At 36.8% G+C, this 27,917-nt stretch overlaps 1 protein-coding gene and 1 long non-coding RNA gene across 4 annotated transcripts in view; both read left to right on the top strand.

The window, feature by feature from the left end:
• Positions 1-13,087, top strand: part of Actr3 (actin related protein 3) — a 51,434-nt gene extending 38,347 nt beyond the window's left edge. The window contains exons 8-12 of the mRNA XM_074070587.1: positions 151-324; positions 7,097-7,189; positions 7,971-8,096; positions 10,735-10,818; positions 11,860-13,087. Of these exons, the coding sequence (XP_073926688.1) occupies positions 151-324; positions 7,097-7,189; positions 7,971-8,096; positions 10,735-10,818; positions 11,860-11,955 (573 nt within the window). The 3' untranslated portion in view covers positions 11,956-13,087. The remainder of the gene's footprint in view (positions 1-150; positions 325-7,096; positions 7,190-7,970; positions 8,097-10,734; positions 10,819-11,859) is intronic.
• Positions 13,088-15,889: 2,802 nt separating this feature from the next.
• LOC141422549 (uncharacterized) overlaps positions 15,890-27,917 on the top strand; it is a 133,164-nt gene continuing 121,136 nt past the window's right edge. For all 3 annotated transcript variants that reach the window (XR_012447177.1, XR_012447176.1, XR_012447175.1), the window contains exon 1: positions 15,890-27,427. This is a non-coding gene — a long non-coding RNA (uncharacterized lncRNA). The remainder of the gene's footprint in view (positions 27,428-27,917) is intronic.

The raw sequence follows: 27,917 nt of genomic DNA, 5'->3' as shown, positions 1-27,917 counted from the left end.
GGATTTCTGCCATAATTTCCTAATTTTGTGAACACTCTTTAGTGAACATTTTTACATTTGATTCTCATTTACTAATAATATACCACCCTTTTGTACTTTCCCTAAAACAAACTAAAAAAATTACTTTTGTTGCTTTGTTTACTTTTTAAGGAGCGCTATAGTTACGTCTGCCCAGATTTAGTAAAAGAATTTAACAAGTATGACACTGATGGGTCAAAGTGGATTAAGCAATATACTGGAATCAATGCTATCTCAAAGAAAGAGTTTTCCATTGATGTTGGTTATGAGAGATTTTTGGGACCTGAAATCTTTTTTCATCCAGAGGTAAGCAGCATTTTTTTTTTTTTTTTTAATAAATGCAATTAGTTTGAAACATTCAGCAGAAAACCAATTAGAAGATATTCAGAGGGAATTAATCTTGGAAATTTCCTTTAGTAAGTCATCTTTTTTTTAGGAAAAAATTGCTTCTGTTAAAACAGGCTGCTGAAGTGTCAGTATTTTTCATATATTTTGAAGAATGAAACTTTTGTCACTTGACTATTTATGGCTTATGGGGGAAATCATGGAACAGCATGGGAAGAGGGGGGCCCTTAAAATTTATAATCCTTTAAAGTTTGAGAAGGGCTCTAGAAACACCCTCTAGTCTAAAATGACCATTATATAAAGAATCTTTGACTGTCATAAAGTGTTTAATAGCAGAACAGTCCTCTATCTTTATGAAATATTAGCATCATGGGCTGTATTAAATTAGTGAAATAATGTGCTTTTAATAATAAAAGATTCTGATAGTGTATAAGAATGCCTACCATTCTTATTTAACATTAAAAACATTTTTCAGTGTTTTATTCAGTTAGCAAATGTATTTTGATGGTCTCAGATTAAGTATTATGTATTTAAAAGTGAAAAAATTGCATCTTGCTCTTAGTGAGCTCAAAGAACAAGGGAGATTTATTTACTCTGAATAGTTTTATTTATAGGTTTAGTTTTTTATATAGATTGGAATTTCATTTCAGTACAATTAAGAATCTTGAGGAGGACTAGACGAGGTTGAAACAGATGAGTTTATTGTGCATCTTCTTAAAAGGTTCAAAAACAGATACTTAGTTGGGTTGATGTATACTCCTAATCCCAGCAGTCATTTGGCTGAGGCAGAAGGAACTTGAGTTTGAGCCTGTACAGAGCTATATAGTAAGAACCTGTTCTCAAAAAACAAGACAAAGCAACAAACTTACTTAAGTTCTCAGGGTTTTGAACTTGGGTGAGTGTCCTGGAGTGAGGATAGAGAGGGAAAGTCATCACCTTATGTGGTGTAAAGAAAAAGCTGGGCCAAGGAAAGACTGTGAAATGGAAAGAAGGTGAAGAGTGAGGCTCCTGCGAAGACAGTATTTTGTGCACAGGCAGAGTAATAGGGACCTGCAAAGAACACTAGCAATTACAGACAGAATTATAGTAAAAAAAATTTGAGACAAGTGAATGTTTCAGGGAGGGAAATTGAATAGTACCATTTGCTGCAGTGAAGTAGTACTAGAGGAAACATGCTAAATACTGGGTTTTTTAGTATTCAGGTGATTTTAGAGGTGCAATTTCAATGAAATGGTGTGGTAGAGGCAGCGAGGCTGGTAGGGGTGGCTCACACCTGTAATCCTGGCTACTTGAGAGGCTGATTTTTGCAGGATCTTGGTTTAAGACCAACCCAAGCAAATAGTTTGCAAGACCCCATCTCAACTAATAGTTGGTTGCAGTGGCACTCACCTGTCATCCCAGCTAAGCAGAATGAGATCTGGAAAATTGTGATTCCAAGCCAGTCTGGGCAAAAAAAGTTCACCAGAAACTATCTCAACAGACAAAAAGCTGGGTGTGGTAGTATGCACCTGTCATCCCAGTTATGGTAGGAAGTATAAATAGGAGGGTCTTGGTCAAGGCTGGGTTTAACAGAAAGGCAAAGACTCTGTTTCCAGAATAACCAGAGCAAAAAGGGCTGGTGATGTGGCTCAAGTGCTAGAGTGCCTACTTAGCAAGCTTGAAGCCCTGAGTTCAAACCCCGCCACTGCAAAAAAAAAAAAAAGGAACAAAAAATATGGCTAAGGATTGTTTTAATTTTTAAGAGAGGTTAATATGGTTGGTAATATGGGTACAGGAACATGTAGAACTGGATGGGCAGAGGAGGAGTAGGTAGGTAGTTAAACAAGTTCATCATCCTAGTTCTCCCCACCCTGTGCATAAAGTGGAATAAAGCTGATATGTCGGGAGAAGGGATTAAGCTTACAATTGAGGTATTACAGAGAGTGACTTTGGTAATCACTGTTTAGGAGAATTAAGAGGGTGACTGTGGAGTGTATATTAAGAGTAGTGGGGCACCCATTCTTTACCCTCAGTGGTGAGGTTAGGTACTCAAAACTTTAGTCACATAATAATGTCTTTTCTCTTGGCAGTGTGGGAAAGGAGCAAAAGGTTTTGTCAAGGCCAAGGTTAAAGTGTTAGAGCATAGAAGAAGGAGTGCTAGAAGGTTGAATTACCTAGGGGTAATGAAGGATACAGGCAGGGGTTGGAGATCATGATGAATTGGCATGTAAATTAGTAGCAAACGAATAATAACCAAATGAGTACAAATTCACCCCTTTGTATTCTGCAGAGTATTTTACTTAGCTATTGCTTTTGGTAATCACCTCCAGGTTTTGTATTACTGTTCTTAATACACTAATGTTATTTTAAACTCCTTTTAGGCTAGTTAATTTTTATCTAGACTGTTCCCTCAGCCTGTCCTTATGTTAGATTATTGTTAGTAGGTAAGTCATTAGTTTTATATTATACCTGTTGATTGTTTTTCACTTTTGAGGCAAGTGGTGTAGTATCATTCTTTTTCTCTTAAAACTGAGCTTTTCCTAAACTTTTGCCTTTTTTTCTCATTTGCATTATTTTCTTTTCTCTTTTCTCGCTCTCATTCATTTAGTCATTGTGGTTGAAACTGAGTGCTTGATTATTTAATGTCTGGAAGAGAACCTGAGAATCTCATTCTATAAGTAGTTTCAACAGTATCTCTGTTTTCTTCTCCCCCTTTTCCTTTTCTTTTTTAAAGCCCTGCTTTACTTTTACTTGTGTAATTTTTTTATGCTTTGGAACATTCTACAAGTTGAATTGACTCAGTTCTTACTAATATACCCACCCCTCTGGTAGCACTTTGGATGTAACAGTCCCCCTTTTTCCTCCAAAGAGGATTGAAATGTATTGTTCATTGTTTCTTTGCCTTCTGTTTTGTCCTTGAACATTTATTTACCTTTTCTTTAGGCATTCAAGAGGGTGGGGTGATTATCACATATGGTTAAAAATTAGGACAGATTTCCCTGTGGGGCCATGTGTATGTGAGTAGATGAAGTAAAAGTGGATGAAAGCTCACTTGAGTTAAGGACCAGTAATTTTTTTGTTGTAGTTTAAATGTTGAGGAAATTATTAAAACCTTGAGTTGTGGACAGGAATTAGATGAATAGGATTATGACCCTAAGATAGATGATAGCATGGAAGATAGAAGATACCTAGATTACAAAAGAGGAAGCGTTCGAGTGGAATACTTTTGGCTAAGAATGTCTTGGCTGTCTTTAAAACCTTGAAACATTGATATGCAAATAAAATGTTTTGATTGTGTCATATTGCTTAGGAACAGGATAGTTGCTGGATGAAAATTGTCTTGATAACGTGTCAGACATTATTTTTTCCCTTTTCCTGATATACAGATTTCATTATTTTTTTCAGTGCTGGAGATAGAATCCAGGGTCTTGTGCATGCTAGGTAAACATTATACCACTGAGCTATATCCCCAGCCAGCCCAATTATTTATCAATTAATTAAATTATTTAATTAATTTATTTTGTATTACTAGCATTTGAACCCCAGGGCTTCACATGTGCTAGGCAAGCACTCTGCCACAGAGCTATATTCCAGCACTTAAATTTCTAAATAAGCTTTAAAGCTTTTAACTCTCCATAATTTCTTTCTGTATTTGTTTTTCTTTTTTGCTGAGGCTGGGGTTTGAACTCAGGGCTTCACACTTGCAAAGTAGGTGCCCTACCTTTTGAGCCACACTTCCAGTCCATTTTGCTCTGGTTATTTTGGAACTAGGGGGTCTCATGAACTATTTGCCCGATCTGTCCTTGAATGATGGTCTTCCTGATCTCAGCCTCCCAATTAGCTAGGATTACAAGTGTGAGCCATGAGCACCCAGCTCTAACTTTTTTCTTGTAAATAATTTATTCTATAAGAAATCCATTTTTTCTTTTTCTGAAGTTTTTAAACATCAGTTATTTATGTGTGCCTTTCATGTTTTGTCTATTTTCTGTTTCTCGAGGTAACCACTTTGAACTCTTTCTTAGTTGAGATTCTTTGTTCATTGCATCTGTATTATGAATTTCTTGGTTATATTGCATCTTCAGTTTGTTTTTCAGTTAGTTGTAGGCATTTTGTATTGGCATCCAGCTGTAGAAAAGGACTGCCTTTTCTTTCCTGTCCCCACCACAGACAGTACCTTTGCATTTCCTTTATACTCTCATAGTTTCATTATAAGTTCAGTTAGGTCAAAATTCATTACTCACATTTTATGACCAAAGTTTGTTTAAGTATGAGCTCCATGTAGTTAACCATGAAAGCTATTCTTATCCTATACTCTGTATTCTAGGGAGTCCTTATAGAGCTCCCACAGTTCTTCACATATCATTCTAGGAATTACTTTTGGCAAAGATTCCCTTTTTTCTATATCTTGTGTCTTTCTCTTCCTTTCCAGTTTTTTTTGGGTGGAGATATCTGCCAGTAGTGTTCCTGAAAAAGGTGCCTGGGAGATGAAAATCATAAGATACCTTAATGTGTCTGAAACACTTTCCTTCAGCATTTTTAAGCCATCACTTTTTGGCTCTTTTTAGGGTTGGGGTACTGGGTTTTGAACTTAGGTCCTCATGCTTAATAGGCTGGTACTCTACCACTTGAGCCACTCTACGAGCTCACTTCATGGCTTTTAATCATGACTTGAAGTAAACATTGCTGATTTGTATGTGTAGGACCTATTTTTTTCTGCAAATGCTTGTAAATTCTTTCCTTTATCATCTAGCATTCTGATGTATTCTGTTTCTTGTCTTTTTTTCTTCTAATCTCTAGTTTATATCTTCAACTTTACTGAGTCTTTCATTTATTGCAACAATTTAAATTCTCAAGAGCTTCTGCAACCCCTGCTTTTGAATACCCTCCCCCCTTTTTTAAACTACATTGTACCTGTTTAATGGTTTCAGATCTTCTAGCTCTCTGAGCATATTAGTCATAGGGTTCTTTGGAGTTTTTTTTCTTTTTTTTAAGTTTTCTTTTGCTTATTAACTTTCAGATTGCTGTTTTTTGGTTTTAGTTCCTATAAATTTCATAGTAGACTTATGTATGACACTCATTTAAGAAGGGGATGCTGGAGACCTCTCTAGAGATCTGAACTTTGTACATGGGTTTCTTTAGGGTATGCCCACGTGTGCTTAAGTCTTTTCAGATTCTCAGAGATGGCTCCTGTCTGAGGGATAAAAGTTGGCAGCCAACTGGAAAGAGGGCTAGTGTGTATATGTGATCAGCAATTTTCATACCTTCACTTAACAGCCCTCACTCACTGCTTTCAGTACTTTCAGCTATATATAAATGTCCAGGATTCTTTTCTTTAGAGTACAGACATAACCAGTTTTCTCCTTTGATGGGCTTGTTTGTAGAGGAACTGAGATTTTAACAGCCTCTCAGAAATACTTTCAGTTAGTCTTGGTCTTTGCCTTTCTTCCACCTCAATTTCTAAGCAAGTTCTTGACTTGTTTTATGTCACTGCTCACTTGGTAAGTGTTTTGTAGAATGGCAAGGTTTTGTTCATCTGCTTCCCCACTTCTACTTACCAAATTTCTTTGGTGTATTTTTCTTCTCTTGTTCTATATACTTTTTAGTCCTTCTTTTTCTCTTTTCATTATATGAACTGTCACTTTCCAAGTGAATTTTAAGATTCTTTTTCCTATAATTTTAGATACCTATGCATTTCCCTGTTATTTGATGCTTTTTTTTTTTTTTTCCTTTTTAAATTAGGTCTAGATGAATGGGCATCTGAATTGCTTAGACTTGACACTGAGGATAAAATCTATGAAAGAGTTTTAAAAAATGGTTTTTGAACTGCTGAGTTTGTCACAAACACTAGAAAGAACTGTTTTAGGAGGACTATAGTTGGCAGTTTGACTTTTTTTTCTTTTTTTTTAAGAAATAAAATTTCAAAGCCATTCAGAGTTTTAAACTTTTGAAATAAAATTCCAGGTATGGCAAAAATCTGGGCTACTGTGTTTATACTTTATTTCACTATTCCTGGGTGTTTTTTTTTTTTTTTTTGCGAATAAGAAGAGATACTTTTTTATTTCCTCTCCTCCCCTTTTTAAAGGCATATGTATACATAAGTATATGAATTTTCTTTCATTAATACTGAACTAACAGCCAACAATACTACAAGTCATGTGTGAACAAAGCTGTTTTAACTGGCATTATCTCTATAACACACACATCCTAACCTTCAGCATTATGCATGGGGAATATTTTAAATAGCAAAGTCACCAACAATAATAAGAAAAACGAGACTTTAAATGGACTAAAAAAAGGACACTGGTGTACAACTAAAACAAGAAGATAAAGAATCTCCTCATTCATCCTTTATGCAAAGTACACATGTGGGAGTTTCTTCAGAGATCTTTTTAATTTTTTTTGGAGTAAGTAGAATTATGCATTTAAATTATTAGCTATTGCCATATTGTTTTCCAAAATCTGAAGACTTTCCTAATTAGCTAGGTTTTTTTTTTTTTTGTCATCTCCAAATATTGTATGGCCTTCTATGTTCACTGTTTTTGAGTTATAGAATGATATGTAACATCTTTATTTTATTTGAATATCTTCTGGAATTGGTTTCAAAAGCTTTAATTTGAATCTGTTAGAAACCAGAATTTACAGTTTTTAAAAGTCCTTTTGCTTCTGAATTAGAAACTTCCTTAACTTTTGATTCTTGTGATATTTAAATCAGTTGTAATCAGATCTCTCTTGTATATCCAAATTTATTTTTCAGTTTGCTAATCCAGACTTTACACAACCTATCTCAGAAGTTGTAGATGAAGTAATTCAGAACTGTCCTATTGATGTCAGACGTCCTCTCTACAAGGTCAGTACACAACAGCAAAAATTGTTATTCACGGTCATATTTTTTATTTATTTTTTGTTTTATTATTCATATGTGCATACAAGCTTGGGTCATTTCTCCCCCCTGCCCCCACCCCCTCCCTTACCACCCACTCCACCTCCTCCCTCTCCCCCCCACCCCCTCAATACCCAGCAGAAACTATTTTGTCCTTATCTCTAATTTTGTTGAAGAGAGAGTATAAGCTATAATAGGAAGGAACATGGGTTTTTGCTAGTCGAGATAAGGATAGCCAGACAGGGAATTGACTCACATTAATTTCCTGTGCGTGTGTGTTACCTTCTATGTTAATTCTTTTTGATCAAACCTTTTCTCTAGTACCTGTTCCCCTTTTCCTATTGGCCTCAGTTGCATTTAAGGTATCTGCTTTAGTTTCTCTGCGTTAAGGGCAACAAATGCTAGCTAATTTTTTAGGTGTCTTACCTATCCTCACCCCTCCCTTGTGTGCTCTCGCTTTTATCATGTGCTCAAAGTCCAATACCCTTATTGTTTGCCCTTGATCTAATGTCCACATATAAGGGAGAACACACGATTTTTGGTCTTTTGGGCCAGGCTAACTTCACTCAGAATGATGTTCTCCAATTCCATCCATTTACGGTCATATTTTTTAAAACGATTTTCTGGCCATTGTTTAATATTAATTGCAGTATCATTACAGAATAGTTGAATTTTAGTATTGCTTATTTGTAGTTTTTTTTTCTTTCTAAATACAAGTCAACTTACTTATTTTTCTTCACCAATATAGAATATTGTCCTCTCTGGAGGTTCAACCATGTTCAGGGACTTTGGACGTCGCTTGCAAAGAGATTTGAAAAGAACTGTGGATGCCAGGCTGAAGTTAAGTGAGGAATTGAGTGGCGGTAGATTAAAGGTTAGTTTTCTGAATTATTGCTGGGAAAATTGAGGCTGTCTTGATTATTGCAGTGGGGATGAGAAATGTTTGTCACTTTTTGCTCTTACTTTGGAAAATAAGAGGAACATACCAGATATTCTAATGGAAAGTGGTTAATGTTATAGATGTATGTCCATAGTATTGTGGGTAATTGCTTGTTTTAGGATAATCTCAGCATTTCTAGAAAATATTCTTAGTGATAGTTGTGAGAAAAAATTTTGTAACATTTCTCACAGATAATTAGGGGATTTCTTTACATACTCCAGCAAGAAAATTCATTATGGATGTGTAAAATTTTAAATGCTTTGTAGCAGAAAAATAAAGCTAGGGTTAAAAGAAATGGTGATTTGAGTGGTTAAGATTGCTTTTACAAGCTGACTCCAGCCCTTCTTGTAATGTGCCATCAAATCAGTGGTTCATCCAAGTAACCTTTATGTTACAAGTGCTAGACCTTCAGGCTAGCTGTGAGAAAATGAAAATTAGTTCTCAGATATTTGCTTTCTATATGTATGAGACAAATTCTCAATTTTTTTGGTGTCATCTTTGTTAAATATTGAATGAAGCAAAACATTGATTCAGAGATTAAGTTGCTAAATAAAACATATTTCTTTGTACTTGGGAGAGTAACAAGAATGAAGACTCATTCTGAGAGTACCACAACCATTAAAAAGTACTTTAAAGTAAAATATAACACTGGAGCTTGTTGCTTATTGAAAATAACAGCTGACAGTTTTCAGCACCTAAACTTTGGATTATCTTACATAAACCTTTCCTTTAGAGTGTTATAAGTTTTGAGCTTGGTCATGTAATAACATGGCTTCACATAATAGGCAGTTTGCTCATGTAAATACATTTTTTAGCTGTTTTATTTCCCCCCATTCTCAACCAACCAACCATTCAGCCACCCAGCACCCCCAATACCAGTGCACTTAGTAATATAAAAAAGGCTGATGGGTTTTTAAGCATAGTTTTAAATTGTCTGTACTGAGAATCATACGAATCACATTGATTATGCAACACGGTCTTAACCTGAGCCATATTTCGCCAGTTGTTGTGCTACTGTACTTTTATAGCAAAAGGAAAATAAAATAAATGTTTTTTGGTTTAGGATCCAACGTAGGATCACATGTTCTATTTAATTATTGTCCCCATCCAATATGCAATAGTTGCACAGTGTTTGTTGTATTTCTTGGTCTTGCTCTTTGTAAAAATACAGACTATTTATTTTGTAGATTGGTCCTTAATTTGAGTTTTCTGATGTTTTCCCATGATTAGATTCAGTTTATGCACTTTGGCAGTAATACACAAAAGTGACATGTCATTTTTAGTGCCTGTATCAGATCATCAGACTCCTATTCTCTGATCACTTGGTTAAAGTTGTTTCTGCCAGTTTTCATGACTGTAGTTACGAATATCTGATTTCTTAGTTTTTGGCTATATCAAAGTATTATTAGTACCATTACTTCTGATGCTCCACTTTCCTGTTTTGGCCAGTGGGAACCATTCAAGTGGCTTTTAGGTACTTTTGATGCAGCCTCATCAATCTTTGTGTATTTTTAAGATATTTCAGACTGATTTTATATTTTTCTGTTTCTGACTCTGAAATCAGCCCATTTTGTTTTTCTCCAAGACACTCTTTTTAGTGGAGAGTACTAAATGAAGTTTTGGACATTAGATATGTTCCACAATACATTTATCTTTGCTTATATGGGGAATATGTATACAGTAGCTTCCAAATTGTTAATCCATGTCACTTTGAAACATGGGCCTACTGAGTAGAGTTGAGTATTGCTTAGTTTTTATCGCTCAGGTATAGGGTGAAAATACAGAACTCACAAGTTACTTGGGTTGTCCTTTCCTTCACTATACTGTAGTTCTGTTTTTTTGTTTAAAACAATTTAATTTGCTTCTATTGTAGTTTTTAACCCCACATGCCCGCATGCCCCTTCCTTTTAAAGGTGTATATATGTATTTAATTTTATTTTTAAAATTTCTTTTTGACACTCACAGAATACAGTGTGATAATTCAGTATTTGTATGCAATTTACAAGGTCAAATCAGAGTAAAGTAGCATTTCCATGTAAATATTTAACTTTATTTTTGGAACCTCTGAATGCCTCTCTTCTTGTGCTTTACAAAATATCTAACAAGTTGTAAAGAACTGTGTAAAACGCATATTGTTAATTTCTTTTTTGATAGGACTGAGGTTTGAGTTCAGAGCTCTGCACTTCCAAAGCAGGTGCTCTACCACTTGGGCCAAACCTCTGGATATTTTTGCTCTGGTTACTTTGGAGATGGGGTTGTGGGAACTATTTGCCCAGGCTGACCTGCCCAGGAACCGCAACCTGCATTCGTCCCAATCTCAGCCCCCACGTAGCTAGGATTACAGATGTGAGCCACTGGCAGCTGGCCAAACTGTTACTTCTCCATCAATTCCATCCAGATTATTTCCCTGTGTTCCCAGCCCCGCTTGTCTGTAGCTAACTAATTTCTGTTCTGGTTTATATCACATGAATTTAGTATAAGTATTATTTGTCTGTACATTTAAGTTTAAATGATATAGAAATAGTTATTTGCATTTACTATTGAAATGGTCTTACTGTGTTTTTTTTTTTAGCCAAAACCTATTGATGTACAAGTTATTACACACCATATGCAGCGATATGCAGTTTGGTTTGGAGGATCCATGCTGGCTTCCACGGTAAGTATGATGAAGCTCACTTACAAATTTCTGCATATTTATTTTTACATGGAAAAATCCAAAGGTTGCAGAAGCACACAGCAAATTCCTTTAAATTTTATCTAAATATAGCATAGGAAACTTTAGAAATTTTGTACATATGTATGTAGTTTCTTATATTTAATTTGATGTGCAACTGTATTTTAAATTTTATGTGCAGGGAAAATTCTTTTAAACATGTAGTAATAATAGTCACTAGAAAGTTGTTGCTTTGTCTTTACAATTACTTAAAAACATTAAGGTAAAAGATACATTTCATTGAAAAGAAAGTACAATGTTAAACTAAATAAGGAAAATGGTTCTATGAGTAATGTCCCCAAATCAAAACATCTTTAAAGGTGCCAGAAAAGGTGTTCTAATATCATTAGCCTAGTAGATACTGGTGCTTGTCCTAATAGTGCATGGAATATTAAAATGAAGGGGCTTTTATGTGAATTATTAAATAACCATACAACTTTAGAATAAAAATCAAAGTTATTTTCAACTTTAATTTTAGTCCTTTTCAGTTGTGCCATATTACCTAGTTGAATTTATAGTTTTGTCTTTTGAGAATGTGGTAACTCAAAGTATGTAATAGTTTGTTTTTATCATGCCTCGAGAGAGAGGCAGATGATCTTGAAATTTTGATGGCATGACTAAGAATAGTTTATGTATACCTTAAGCTACCTGCTTCTTTAGATTATTGGTTCAATGTATAGTGTGGGGAAACCTCAGCAGAACAGATTGGATGTTTGAGAATCAACCTTCTGTTTCTCAAAATCTCAAAACCCTAGGAGGAGCAGGTGTGAGAAAGGATGGACATGAGTCAAATGCCCTTTTTCAATTCAGATATGTAGTTGATTATACAGTGTGATTTCTAGAGTTTCTAATCTTTCTTTAAGTACTTTGGATGGAACTAATAAACATATTAGATTTAACATTATTTTAAAGCATCTATTTTAAATGCTGAAAATGGCCAGTTTTGATCTTTACAAAAATACATTTTTTTTGTTTTGCTTTCAGCCTGAGTTCTACCAAGTATGCCACACCAAAAAGGATTATGAAGAAATTGGACCTAGCATTTGTCGTCACAACCCAGTGTTCGGAGTCATGTCATAAAATTGACTTCATAGTTATTGGGGTTAGGGAGATGGAAAAGAGATAATCTTCCTGATTACCTGTTTTGTCTGGATGGCTGGTTTTAAGGTTTTAAACCTGACTTGAATAGTAAGACCAAACATGATTATACAGGAATATTTTAATAAATGTATCAACATGCAGATGTAGAAGAGAGCCAAAATGATTAAGTGTTTTTCTTTAGATTGAATATTTGAATCTTATGTGCAACAAAAAGAAGTGGGTTTTAGTTCTTTCTGTGCCCTGATATTTTGTATATTATTGAATTATCCAAGATTTGATGGGATTTATCGGTATGTAGATAGCTCTATAATGCTTGAATTGTACACTTCCAAGTGTGCAATGCAAGAGCTTGTTTATATTTCATACTTTTTATACTTTGAGGAAAAAAATGTCAAAGAGAAACTGTAGTATTTGAGGAAAAAATGTGACCAAGTAAAGAATAAATTTTAAAAGTAGCCTCATGAGACTTGGCATACACACTCATGGGATTCCAGTTATTATGAATTGCTTCCATTCCCCTCTCCCTTACTGCCCACCAGTGGTTTTCTTTGCAAGTGCTTTGGAACTAAGAAGCTAGTATCTTGGATTAACTGATGCCTGCTAGTGCTTTCTGATTACTCGCATTCTATTTCTTGCTTTAAAAGAAAAGTAAAGACAAGTCTGTTGGAGCAGTGTTGCAGTTCTGTAGTGCATTTCTTATTTAAAAAACAAATAATAATTTGATTACCAAAATTGGTATAATTAAAGCCTAACACCATTCTAATAAAGGCACAAATTTCTTTTTAATACTTGTTTCAGGCTCTTTAATCTCTTTAATAAATCTATTTTCTTCAAACCTCTGCAGTAGTTCTTTAAAATCACAACAGTTGGTTAGCATACTCACTTTTTTATGTCCTCTGTAACATAATTCTGAACTTTTAATATGTTGAGTGCTTTCATTTTGATAACTGGATCTCCATTTGATACTTTCATTTGTGTAACTCATTTGCAGCCTGAATTTTTTTTTTTTTAGTGCCAGTCCCTGACATGTCATGGAAAGTTAATTTTCTTTGCATTTAAAAGTATCTGGATAATGAAGAAACAGTGATGAAAATAAATTAAAATTGAATTACCTTTTCTAATGTTTTTTTTTTTAAGTAGTGTAGTTCAACGTGGTAGTTATTCACTTGATATGATTTATGTTTTTGTTGAGATAGTGGAATTCACTGAAACGTCTGTCATGTATATGGTAGAAAAATTTTTGTGGACATAAAGTTTTACCAGTTATTTATAGAAGGGTATAATGGGATGTGTTTTGTAGTCTTTTTAGAATATAAGCAGCAATGTCATTGAGCGCTTGAACACCATTATTCATAAACACATAGAATTAAGAATACTGTTTTCCTAAAGAACATTAAAGTGTTTTGTTATTTATTATAGCAAAAAAAAATGTGAGGGTGAGAACAAACAGTAGTTTTTATTTACATTAAATCTGTATATTTAAATTTCTATTAGTAATGTATGTAAATCTGAATTCTTTGAATATGAGGAAGGCCCACTATCTTTTAGAGCTAGCTGTAGCCTCACTAGTGCCAGTGATTTTTTTTTTTTACTTGAAAAAATGTTTCATGAACATTATAGGAAACTATTGAAAACAGCACCAAAGAGTAGATAGTAAAAAAAAAAGATTTCCTCCCCCATTCTAACCCATCTTATTTTCTATCGTTACATGCTATTAGGAAACATATTATTGGAAAACCCAGCCCTTTTTTGTGTATTTCCTGTTACCCTTTTGTTCTGCTTTTAGAGGAGTAAGCTATAATATGCTTGAAGCAGTACTCTTGTTTTCAGATTCTTTCTTGTAATTGTATACAATTTCTTCAGCTTATAGCAACTGAAAGTAGTCACCATCTTCTTATGTGTTCTCTTTTCTAAGAGAAGGTAGTTGTCTACTCAGTTTCCCAAGAGTCGGAATGACTGCTCTTGCAGTTATTTCTAGAGATGTCTAGAAATTATATGAAATATAGGGATAATAAGCCATTGTGCTCTTTATTATTGCTTTCTGCAGAGGATTTCTAGAGCATTTATCTATATAAGTGAAACCCTTCTTTCAGGTAATCCCGAAGATGGTGGCCAGAATATTTGTAAAGTCATTGAGGAAATGATAATGCCATTATAAAGAAAGCTTATTTGTAGTATTGTAAAGAATGTTGTTTTTCCTCTTGTACTGGGCTAATCTATGAGTAATAAGGTTCAGTGTTTTCCCCACTTTGTTTTTTTTCTAACCAGTCCAACTTTGACTTCTACCCTGATCTTTTGTTGTTCCTAATCAGTAGGCACCAGTACCTTGTATAGCCCTCTCCATTAATTGTTAGCACCCAGATTCCCACCTCAGGGCAATGAACACTAAATACATTAGCTAGAGTACATACAACTTGAAATAAATGCGAACTCTGAGAGTAAAACATTCTTCCATTCATGTGGAGTCCTGTGCCTAAGAATAAAATTCAGTGTAATAGCACTTGGTACATACAGTTGGACAAGGACAGAGTTGTTCTATGGAACTTTCACAAGAAACCCTGAAAGTAAATACTTTGTTTTTCTTTGGATTTTTTTCTAACATAGAAATTAACCTTTAGCAAGAATTTTTACATCTGCTCAAGTTCTGGGTTTAGATTTCAGTGAAATGAAATTTCTGCTACTTTTTGATAAATCCTCAACACAGTATAAATGTTCATCATCTTTTACATAATTTGTATTTTAGAACTTTTATTATAAATTATCTTGGTCTTGATAGAATCTTAACAAAAATAGGTCAAAGTCTGTGATTGTTGTAGATGTTCTCCGTGCCATGACCCAGTTTTAACTGATGCTTTTGAAACTTGAGATCTAAAATAAAATCTATTTGAATTAAGGATTTTATTAATTTAGTGGTCATGAGAACAGTAAAAAAGGAACAGGAATAGAAATTGTGTAAAGAATTGACTGCCTACTGTGTTTCAAGCACTGCATTAAGATGAATAAATATTCTTTCTTGAGTTTAGAAGCATTTTAAAATAACAGAAAAGGCACTAGGAGGGCTATTATGTATAGACATGACTTGAGAGATAATCTAAGCTTGGAATTTTTCTTCATAAAAATGGCAGTAGTGGTGGTTGTTCACAGCAAAAAGTCCATCTAGTTAAGGCGAAAGTTAAGAAGTGGAGATATGGTTTAGTTAGTACTTCTTGCGTGTTCCTGAGATTTTTATCTAACGATAAATATTACACCCAACAGCAGATGAAGAAAGCAGCTCTACAGTAGAATCTATCTTGTTGATTTAGTGTATCCATTGTCTTACATAATGCCTGGCATATAGCAGTAGTTTGATAATGAATGAACAAATGAATGAATAAAATCTGCTTTTCATGTCAGTATTAAAACTTTGAGTCTACAAATTTTATTCTTTTAAAATGTCCATATTTATGAAAAAATTAAGGTTGATTTATTCTTTCTATTCCACTTATTTTTGTTCTACAAACAAAACATTGACATTCTACAAAATGATTAAGTGATCATAATTCTAAAGTGGATTTTAATCCTATGGTAGATCTTTGTCTAGTTATTTGAAATTTCCATAGTATAGAAGATCGTATGCTTTAAATCAGCATTGTAGTAATAATTGAAATACCCTGGAATGTTATGTAACAGGAAAAACTGCTGAGTTCTGTCTAGCTTTTTTCCCGTGATCTTCACCTAGATCTTACTAATTTTTTACATGTCTTTCAGTCTACCATCATTCCATCGATTTAATTATTTTTTATTTTAATTTTTGAGACAGGATCTCACTGTATATCTCAAGCTGGCCTTAAACTCTAATACTCCTGCCCACATCTTCCCGGTGCTGGGATTACAGGTATGTATCATAATGCTCAGCTCTAATGCTGGCTTTTTTTTTTGGCAGCACTAAGGTTTGAACTCAGGGCCTCTTGCTTGCTATTGCTACGCAAGCAGTCTTATCTCTTGGGCCACTTTGCCAGCCCTTAACTCTGCTTTTTATTGATCACTATGGTTTCTGTCTTGCCATATAGATCCACTTTAATTAATTTAAACCTGATAATTTAATTAGCTATTTTCTCAATTTTCAGTACATTTCAGTGGTGTGGTAGGTTGTTACTCTTACTTCATTAGTTTCCCAAACAAATCCTTAAGCATTCTGCTATTCAGTGGGTTGGGGAATAAGAAAATTGGAGACTGGCTTTTGGTACCACATTGCATGAGTATTGTACATTCTGTCAGTTTGTGCCAGAAGAGGCTGATTTATTAAAGACCTTGAAAGTTGGAGATGTCAGTAGGTGAAGTGTAGATGGGAAAGGTGTTTTAGGTATGGGAAAACTCCTGAGTAACAGTATCTGAGGGAGAGATGAACATGGTTGTGGTGGTAAGCAGTTAACGGATGAAATAAGAAACATGCAGTTGTCACCAACACAGCATTGTGGAGTTTTCGGTTGGATCTAGTCCAACTCACATTTTACAGTTTGAGGGTACACTCAGAATGCCACGTTGAAACTGTAACATTATTCCCCTGGGCACTGGAAGCATGAGTAAAATGGTTTTAAGTGGTTTTTTTCCCCTTGAAGACAGGCAATGACTTCTTAAGCCGCAAGTAGATTTTTTTATTCAATTAGGATTCTAGTATTCTTGAAATTAGAATAGCTGCTTGCCTTTAACCTGTTTCACAAAGGCAATAAATGACATTAAAAGATTTGGCAAGAGGTGCAAGGAGTGGCAGATGTGGCTTTTGAGCTTATCCCTTCAATCCGTCCACTAGATGGCTTTCTCTTCTCCCTTTGTCCATAAATGAATATCTTTCACCTGCTCCAAATCAAAAGCAAATTGAATCTGGATTACCAAAGTCACATTTTCCCTTTTTCCCACTATATGATCAATACTGTTCTCAAAATGCTGGGGACGTGGTGGTGTACAAAGTAATGGGTTTTTTTGTATCCCGGGACTTAAAAGTTCAAGCCATAACAAAAAAATGTTAAAATTGGTTATCATAACCAATGTGTACTTTTTTTTTGTGGCATTGGGGGGTTGAAACACACTCTCCTACTTGAATCACAGCCCCAGTCCTTTTTGGGTTTTTTTTTTTGTTGTTTTTTTATTCATATGTGCATACAATGTTTGGGTCATTTCTCCCTGCTTCCTCCCGCCCTTTTTGGTTTTTAATTTGTTTTTTTGAATAGGGTTTCACACTAACTGCCAGTGCCTCCAGTCTCTGCCTCCTGAATAGCTGGAATTATAGGTGTGTACCACCATGCCTAGCCCAAAAAGCATGACCTTCTTTCAGTAAGGGAAGCAAGAAAGGTAAGGGACTGGGTAACTTTCTAAGATCTTTGTTACCCTTAGAGTTCCATTTTTACAGTGCCTTGCTGGTTGGCTTCTACATATTTTTGTTTTTTTGTGGTGCTGAGAATTGAATCCAGGGCCTTGCGTATGCTAGACAAGGGCTATATGAGCTATACCATCAGCCCTCTACATTTTTTAAGGTTAAGATTTTATACATTTTCTTCTATGATGTAGTTTATTGAAAAGATGGAAACAATTGCCGAGTAGTCCAAAATGCAAGACAGGTTTCTTTCTTTTAATTACATTTACATGAGAATTGTCCTTAATTCATCTGCAGATTTGAGGGACACATAAGCCAGGCCACAAATTGAAGGGTTTTTTTTTCCTTAGAAAGTACAGGAACTATTTCCATATTTGCAATGTGATCTAGAACTACATAGATTGTTTTACATCTATCTCCCATGCTCATGGATTGGCAGAATCAACATAGTAAAAATGACTATACTACCAAAAGCAGTCTACACATTCAGTGCAATTCCCATCAAAATCCCAATGACATTCATCATAGAGATTGAAAAATCTGCCCTAAATTTCATTTGGAAATAAAAAAGTCTGCGAACAGTCAAGGCAATACTGAGCAAAAAGCAATGCTGGAGGTATCACAATATCCGACTTCAAACTACACTACAAAAAGCCATAGCAATAAAAACAGCATGGTACTGGCACAAAAACTGATATATACACTAGTGGAACAGAATAAAGGACCTGGGTGTGAATCCACACAGCCATGCCCACCTTTGTTTTGACAAAGGTGCCAAAAACATACGATGGAGAAAAGCCTCTTCAACAAATGTTGCTGGGGAAAGTGGTTACCTGTCTGCAGAAAACTAAAACTAGATCCATGCCTGTCACCCTATACTAGTATCAACTCAAAGTCGATTAAGGACCTTGAGATCAGACTGGAAACCTTATAGTTAGTACACAAAAGAGCAGGGAATACCCTGGAAGCAATAGGTATAGGCAAGGACTTCCTCAATTGAACTCCAGCAGCCCAGCAACTAAGAGGATGGACAAATGGGACTACATGAAATTTAAAAAGCTTCTGCACAACAATGGTCTTGACACTGAAGAAATCACCCAGAGAGTGGGAGAAAATATTTGCTAGCCTTATATCAGACAGAGGGCTGATAACCAGAATATACAGGGAGCTCAAAAAACTAAACTCCCCCAAAATCAATGTGCCAATAAAGAAATGGGCAACTGAACTAAACAGAACTTTTTTAAAGGAAGACATCCAAATGGCCAAAAAAAAAGACCCATGAGAAAATGAATGCTCGCCATCCCTGGCCATAAAGGAAGTGGAAATCAAAACCACACTAAGATTCCACCTCACCCCTGTTAGAATAGCTAGCATCAAGAACACCGCCAACAATAGGTGTTGGCGATGATGCAGGGAACAAAGAACCTTCATACACTGCTGGTGGAAATGTAAGTTAGTATAACCACTTTGGAAAACAATATGGAGGCTTCTTAAACTAAACATAGATCTGCCATATAATCCAGCAGTACTGCTAGGGATATATCCAAAGGAATGTGACTCAAGTTATTACAAAGGCACCTGTACACCCATGTTTATTGCAGCACTATTCACAATAGCCAAGCTATGGAAAAAGCCAAGATGCCCCATTACCGACGAATGGGTTCAGAAAATGTGGTATTTATACACAAAGGAATTTTACTCAGCCACAAAGAAAAGTGAAATTTTGTCATTTGCAGGTAAATGGATGGAACTGGAGAACATCTTAAGCGAAGTTAGTCAGGCTCAGAAGGCCAAAAATTGCATGTTCTCCCTCATAAGCAGATTATAGACCTGAAACAAATGCAGCACTATTATTGGACACGGGTCACACACTAAGCAGAGAACGCACACAGGAGGAATAGGGGAAGGGACAGAAACCTAAAACTTGAGTGTGGTTGATGTGCTCGCTGTAGAGGAGTGAATAGTTATCTTAAACTGGCAGAGGCCACTATGGGAAGGGGACCCAGAAGTAGTGAAGAGGTCTGGTAGAGATAAACCAGTGTAGGCTGCAATACACAAGTGCATGGAAACAATGCTAGGAATCTCTCTGTATAGCTATCTTTATCTCAAACTAGCAAAAACGCTGTCTTTCTTATTATCTCTCATGTTTTCTCTTCAACAAAATCAGAGAACAAGAGGATGGAACAGGTTCTGCCTGAAAGTGTGAGGGTTGGGATGGGTGGAGGGGTGGCAGGAGGAGGGGGAAGGTGGCCCAAACAATGTATACACATGTAAGTAAATGTCAAAATGATTAAAAAATCGTTATTAAAAAGGAAAGTACAGGAACTATTTCCATATTTGCAGTGTGATCTAGAACTACGTGGATAGTGTGTTTTACATATATCAAACTGAGTCCTGGATGATGACGTGGACTGATTGAGCCAGTTGCTTGTACTGTTTTAGCACAGAACTGAGGTTTGGCACACTAACTAGGAAATGCTTCAGCATGGAGGAGGGTTATGATTTTGGTTTTATACTACAGAATATATTTACTCAAGATATACCTCTCTTGCATTGTAATAATTTAAATTGGCCAGCTATTTCCTACAGAAAATTTCAATGACCTTTTTTCCTTTACTGATAAATCATAAATTATATGGAGAACTAGCTTGGAAGTTACGGTGTTGAGACCAGAGCACTGTGTTCCTTGTTGCTTACCTCCTGAAATCACTTTCTTTCCCCAAGCATCATTCCTGCTGGGGCTCATTATTAAATCATAAGTGAGTAGCAATAGCAGGAGGAAGTGATTAAAGTTCCTTAAGTAAGTGTATGTAGGCCATTTTAGCCTAAGTCCCAAGTATGGTATACTTTATCAAAAACGCAAACATGATTCTTCCCTTTATGCACTGTTATAGTCTCCCAGAGTGTCCTTGTTGGACCTACAAAGTAGGCTTTAGACTTAACATAATCTTAAAACCAATACTTAACATATTTCTCCGTAAAAGGCTGGTACAAGTTTGGAGATGGCACTTCAGATTGAGGTAAAAGCTGACAAATTAAATACAGGACTGTTAAGTATTTTGAAAACTGGAATAAATATGTGTTGTTCTGGCAGTGCAGAAGTATTTTAGGTAGCTGGTATATTTTGAAATGAGGGGACTTTTCTTCTGCATCTCAAATCAACTCAAAGACATAATTTGCCCTATTGTGTGGAGAGACAGGTGTAGTGTTGTGCATGCTGTCATTCCTGTCCTCAAGAGGGAGCGCCACACAATGACTTTTTTTTTTTTTGAATATGGATTGTCCTCACTGACATTTCATGTCATTGCTGCCTTCCTGTGGCATGTGTGTCATCCCTGAGATAAGGTCTGGTTTCACCAGATATGGTTGGTTCACAGGATATAGTTGAACACTCACAAAGGAATGCTCTTTTAAGAATGTTTTTCATCTGGTAATCTCAATTTTGACTGATAAACTTGATGACAGTTTGGTGCGAGAGGTAATTTATTAGATTAGGAAGTTTGATCTCATGTTCACCTAATCTCTGTAGTACCCAAAATTTTTAAATGACAGATTCTAGTTTCATGTCTTTCAGTTGTATGAATAACTGCTTTTTTGTACTATCTGTTCTCTGGTTCATGCTCACTAAACCAATATACAAACAACTCCTTACAATGTGTTAACATTTCCTTATGAGATGAAGTGGAAAGTGTTCCTATGACACAAAGGCCCTTTACTTAAGGGGTACTGAGAGTTCAGAACAGTTTCCCACTGCAAATGGTTTCATTATGTTCCCTATAATGGGTGTGATTGTTTAATGATGACATACTTGAACTGGGATGATTGAACATACATTATTTGAGCAATAAAAACTCAACAGACTGTCTCTTTTTAAAGCAATTAATATATGCCTAGGGTAGGAAAAGACAGAAAGGTTTGATTGTCAGAATCCATAAAAAGGGCAAAATCTGAAAGATGCAGATTTGAAAGTAATCGTTCACATAAACTGGATTTACACAGAAAGCTATCCCCTGTGCATAGCTGTAAGTCTCCTTTGAAAAACTGCCTTCATAGGATCAACTGTGTTGAATAGTTTCCTATGGAAATCCTGTTAAGATAATGTTTCTTCCAGCTGAGGCAGAGTGGCCTGCCTTCAGTTTTGTTGATAGGGAACTCTTTTTTTGTTACAGCACAACACCCTAACTTGGCTTTGCCTAATCCCCCTTTTTCTCGGGCCTGATTTGCCTGTTTAGATGAACTTGAAATGTTGCTTCTTCTTGGTAATCAGATTCAGTCCCAAATTTTTTGTTAAGCATTAAGCTATGGGAGACATGGTTAGACCTTGGTGAGGATACAGAGTACTTCATATTTACAGCCTATCATAGCAATAGCCATGAATATTACTAACCAGAATGCAGGCAGTGTTTCATATTGTAGTAGAGTTGAGAAAGTTAAATGTAGCTCAGGCTGAGAAAGTGGAAACCTGCTTTGTCTTTTATCAGACACAGATAAAGTGAGCTGCAAAATGAACAGGAAACAGTATTTCTCTAAGGACATGCTGAGCTGTAACTTGTCATAATTCCCTTCAGGTGACTTTCTTTCTCACTGAGAAACTTTGTTCTTTTTTTTTTTTTTTTTTTTTTTGACAGTACTGGAATTTAACTCAGGGCCTGCTTGCTAAGGAGGTATTCTACCACTTGAGCCACTCTACCAGTGAAACTTTGTTCTCTAAAATTATGGACTATAAGAAATTTTACTCTTTGAGATGGTATCAGTAAGAAAGAAACACCCTACGTTTACACAGTTTATTTTGACATAGAAGTGGCCTCAATTTCTAAAGGAAATGCAGAGCTTCAGAGAAGGGGCTCTTAGACATCACGGGTAAACTTTGTAGTTGCCATGGATACAGGTGCTCTGTTCAACCTGCAGACCAGACCTGGTGGTCAGTCATTTATACACAGACCTGTTTGTTCTGAGCCTAGAAAAATGCTAAGTCACTTAAATTTCACCTTTCCCTCAGATCTTATACTTTCCGTTATTCCTTCATGTGTAGTCTCCTTCAGTCATGGGTCAATGACTTGATTTCATTTGCTCCTAGGGGGCTTAAGCTCATTGGGTTAGGATAGAAGTACATTCTGTGTATAAAGCACAAAAGGATATAGAAAAAAAAATTCTTTTTTTGTGCTTATTGGAGTTTGAACTTAGAGACTCATGCTTGTTAGGCAGGTGCCCTACCACCTGAGCCTTACTCTGGTTATTTTGGAGATGGTATCTCGCTTTTTTGCCTAGGCTGTCTTGGACTATGTGTGATGCTCTTAGGCTTCCTGTTGTCACTGGGATGACAGGCATGCACCATCATGCCGAGCTTCTTTTTCATTGAGATGGGGTCTCGAAAACTTTCTTGCCAGACTGGCCTGGAACCATGGTCCTCCCGATCTCAGCCCCCTATGCAATGAGGATTAGAGGTGTGAGACACTAGCTGAAAATTTGTTACAATTTTTAAGCTTATTAGATACTGCAGATAGGAGATCAAGTAAAGAACTAAATTTTCAATTTTGATGATTCTAAATTTAACATATATATGTACATTTGCATAATATATACATAACATATATCCCTATACTGTGTGTTATTCTTTCACTTTCAATGGTTTTGTGTTTAGTCACTTTTCTTTCACAGTCATATCTGTTCCTGGAAGGCAAAGGCAAAGTCTATGCTTACTGTTCTCAGTGTGTTTTTATGGTCTTGGCCAGTGTTGGGCATGCATTAGATGTTTAATAAATACTTTCCACATTGATTAAAGAAGCTTCTGTTTTAGCTATTTCCTAGAGCCTTTCCTAAAGTTTGAAACCTAGCAGATTGTGGTGTCCTCTTCACAATTCCACCTCTGCTTAATAAAGCACAAATTACCCTTAGGCAGTGAAGCACTGTGCAATTGAAGCTTGTTATAGCTCCATTTGTCTGCATTCACCTAAATGTCAGTGGACTGATTTGTTTGTCCTAAAGTGTGGTGAGTGCAAATATCTCCCCTCCCCTTTGTAGTATTCTTAGGCAGAAAATAGCTATATAGGAGCTAAGAGAGGTGATAAACTGTCAGTCTTCACTCTTAGGAAATACAACATGACATTTGCAGTTAAAAATGTGCAGAAGTAAATTCACAATTCCTCACCCCAACCTAATTTTTTTTTCATATTTTTGCATGTTTACATTTGTTCACCCACTAATTTGGTCAAGTCTTGGTGAAATAAACCCATTAGATAACAATAGCTCTTAGTTGGGTGTGGTGGCCCACTTGTAATCTCTGCTACACAGGTGGCAGAGGCAGGTTTGAGGCCAGCCTAGGCAGAAGTTAGTAAGACCCTATCTCAAAAACAAAACATAAAACTAAAGGGCTGCAGATGTGGCTCAAGTGGTAGAGCACTTGCCTCTCATGGCTAAGGCCCTGGGTTTAGTCCTCAGGACTGCAAAAACAAACAGCTCAGGAAAATCAGTGAAGAAATCGATAGATCTGAATGTAACAGTATAGAAGATATAGCACCGATTTACTAAATATGCCTGCAAGGTGGGCCATGCCTCTTATGTAGAGGGTTGGTGGAGAAATGGAAATTTCTTCCTCTGCATGGCTGCAGGTCTTTGTCATTCTGCCTTCAGTGACTGTGTAGTGACCAGGCCTATTTACAATCTCCACAGAAGTAGGAAGAAATAAAAAAAGCCTTTTGAATAGTCAAAAAACATTTGATGAAGTTCAAATACTAAATTTGCCCATGCTCTTTACAAACAGTAGGCCTTCTCAGTTCATGCTTGCTTGATGTGTAGTTCTGAAGGTTCATTATCTGGAATTTGGTCCCTCAAAATTTCACCATGTTACTGTTTTTGAGCTAGTGACACAGGACTCACCTGAGTTCCTATGTCCATATTCATCTGGGCTGTAACCAGTTTGATGAAGCCACACCTCATTGAGGTTCACACCAGAAACAGTTCTATCCAATCTAATCAAATGATTAAAATTTCAGTCTCAAGTCATCTCAGAGTGCCTGTCTCTTACCATAAGCTCAATTTAGGTGGGGCTACTCCAGCAACTTGGGGCGAACAGCAGGGCTTGATCTGTTTCCCCTCCCTTTTCCTCTTTTGTTCCACTGGGGATAAGAAATTGGGGAACTGCCCTCTCTCTGATGAGTTGTTGCTGTAGATCTGATTCCTAATCCTACAGATTCATTATAGCCAGATGGGGCAACAGTCAGCCCTGCTGATAGTGCTGCAAGCATCAGTTCCACAGCTCTGTGAGGCTCCAGGGGTCATTCGTGCTGTGACACCCCACAAGCCTGCAAAGCCCCATCTCCTCTGCCTTCTTTGTTCCCAGTTCTGAGGCTGGCCAGACATCCAACTAGATAAGATGCACATATTGCCAAACATCAGGAAATAATCTCCTAGAGTCCCTCCAACCAGGTGGGGACAAATTGAACACTTCCTTTTGTCCCTGAGGAGGGGAGAGAAACCACATTCTTGAGAAAAAAATCTGTGAGATGGTAATACTCTCCCTCCACAACTGTCATTATTGACTCCCTTGAGAGCCATTGCTTTCTGGAAAATCTTCATTAGTCCAGTTTCATTGCTGTAATGAAATGCCTGAGGCAAGCTACTTGTGAGGACAGAGTTTTATTCATCTCACAGTTCTGCAGGTTCAGGGCATGGTGACAGCTTTGCTCTGGGGAGAACCTCACAGTGAGTGGTAGGTCGATAGCAACTGTGTGTGAGAGAAGGAAATCATAAGAAGAGGCTAGGGAGGAAGTGAGTGTGGCCAGTCTAGTTCTTTGTAAAACAGCCCTCTTCTGACAACTAACTCAGGAGTCCCTCAAGAGTTCCCCAAGAACTGTCCACTAGGCTCTACTTTTTCAATGTCCATCACCTCAACACTGCCACCTTGATAATTAAGTCTCCAATATATGGACCCTTAGAGAATAATCCACATCCAAACTATAGTGCCATTTTAGGTGTCTGCTGATGAAGGTTCCTGATGTGAACTGAACACCAACAGGATGGTTCCTTCCTGTCTTGAAGTTCTTGACCAAGTTTTCAGAGTGTTTGGTTAGTTCCTTTTGGGCACAGAAAACAACAACAACAAAAAAATTGAATTCAAGTGGATTAATTCACTAAATGAGTATGTCATCTCATACCAAAGTAGTTTATAAGTAGGTATAGGTAGGCAGGTAGGTAGATCCAGGATCAATTAATTTAGTGGCCCACCAGCATCATGAGACAACTAGGCTTCCCCATCTTTCCCAAGCACCGTCCTTCTTGTTTGATAGACAGTGGTTGCTGCCTCAGGCCTTAGACCCAAACAGAACAGAAGCAAATCCAGGAGAAGAGACAATGTTCTTGGGATGTCTGTGGTGAGAGAAAGGAAATTTCCTACAAGCCTACCAGAAGAGTTCTCACATCTCAGCAGTCAGAATTGCCTCACATGTTCTTCTGAGGTTGAATGGATTTCAAAGACTGGCTTAGTGACAGACCAAATGAAAGACAAAGAAAAAGATCCTCTGTGTTTGGAAAAGGTGGGAGATGTACATGGTCATGGTTGGCTATACAAACAACAGTGTCTGCTCCACAAAATCTGTCTTACCCAAAGCCTGGGCTTGTTGCATGTCTTCCCCAAGCTCGCATGCATGTGAAGGTTGGGTGCAAGGCTGATTTGAAAAACATGGTTGGAACAAATTTGAGCTTTTGAGGGACTTACATTTATAATTATATTTGGGTTACATAAGTATTAAAGTTTGTTCACTTTCCCTGAATATTGGTGTGTGGAGCCAGTATGTTTATGCAGGGTGTGACTCCTGAGAAACAGGACAAGCATTTGAAAACTTGGATCCTTCTGTATAGAGTTAGTAGTCCTTTCTATACAGTGTACCCCTTTCTCCTTTTCCTGCTGAGCAGTGGAAGCTAATGAGTTTGAAAAGGGATACAGATAGATGAGGCCCTTGCATTTCAGGTTAAAGGATGTAAATTTTCTTTTTCCCCAAGGAATATGGAGTCATTCAAAGTGTGAACTAGAGAAAGTCATGACCTGACCTATGACTAGGAAGATCAACTTGTCAGAAGTTAGGGAGAAGAACTGATTGAATGATGAATTGGAGTTATTAATGTTTATAGGGGGCATAACTTTTAGTCAGCCAAGACGTGTACAAGGAATGCCCATTTCTTTTTTTTCTTTAGTTCTTCATATTCAACTTCCAGGTCACTTGGCTTGTAAGAAATTCACTCTCAATTACTATTTGGTATGCCTGCCTTCTGGAAGGTGGCCCCAAATGTGGAAACATTACTAGGTACCTGGGGAGCTTGAGACAGACCTCTAGCTCCACTGTCTCCTGCTCACCTTTGATCTCTGTGAAACCTCAGGAGGCTCAGGGCGTGAGGGGATTCTGAAGTCAGGTCCTGGTACCTGTGACACCATGAAGTCCTCTCCTTGAAGATGGTATGACCCCCTCAACGTGCTGCCACCAGTATAGCCCAGGAACTTGTGTAGTTCCCCTCTCCCAATCTCTGACCTTTTTATTTAAAAAAGCAAAACAAAACAAAACTTTGCATTCAGCAACATTTAAAGACCGATGTGTAGAGTTTGATGAGTTCTGATGAATGGAATATTTATATAAACACACCCCAATCAAGATATAAAGCATTCCTCTTGCTCCAGAAAGTTCATCTGTGCCTCCTTTTTAGCTTATTCTCTCCTGCCCCAATGCAGTCTCTCTTCTGGGTTCTAGCACAATAAGTAAGTTAGCCTCTTCTAGAATTTAACATAATAAGTGGGATGACTCAGTTCTTTCATGTCTTGTTGCTTTTACTTATCTATACTGTTGCATAGATCAATAGATCAGTCCATTTTCTCGTTTACTGTTTTTTTAAACTGAATAGTATTCCATTTCTTTTTGGTTTTTTTGCAGCACTGGACTTTGAACTCAGTGTCTCATGCTTGCTAAGCAAGCGCTCTTACTGCTTGAGCACTCCATCAGCCCTTTTCTTTTGTAATTTTTTTTTTTAAGATAGGGGCTCAAGAAATATTTGCCTGGGGCCAGCTTTGAAACATCGTCCTCCTGATCTCTGCCTCCTGAGTAGCTAGGATTATAGGTATGAACCCTGACATTTGGCCATTTTTTTATTTTTAGGACTTTCTTTCCTCTTTCCTTCAAAGGCATCTTTTCTCTTCTCTTGTTGTCCTCAAAGGCACTTCAGTGTGTTTTCTTCAGTAAAAACCAGGAAGTCTTTTTCTGAAGTGAAGGATATACAGGGTCTTTATCTTGCTTCATGGAATAGAGGAAGAAAAAGTCAACCTGAAAAATACAAGTAACCACCTCAGTAATTAGCCTGTTGCACTATCATTCTGAGAAGAGATGGTGACGGCCTGAATTAGAGTGGTACACAGGCACAGTGGGATTATAAGAAAGTTAATGCAGAGGTGACCTGGGTGGGATTTAGTAGGGAGTTAGTCCTGGGAAAGCAAAGGAGGAAGGACAATGTTGAGTTACTCAGCCTGGGCGTTGATGGAGGTGACTAGGGTGGGAGTGGCTTGGACGTTGGTGCTAGCAGCAGCAGGTTTAGGAGGGGAAATGATGAGTTC

Source organism: Castor canadensis, chromosome 4 (assembly GCF_047511655.1).
Source record: "Castor canadensis chromosome 4, mCasCan1.hap1v2, whole genome shotgun sequence".
NCBI lineage: Eukaryota > Metazoa > Chordata > Mammalia > Rodentia > Castoridae > Castor > Castor canadensis.
Note: the sequence above shows the minus strand (reverse complement) of the source record. Positions and strands in the feature narration are given on the sequence as shown.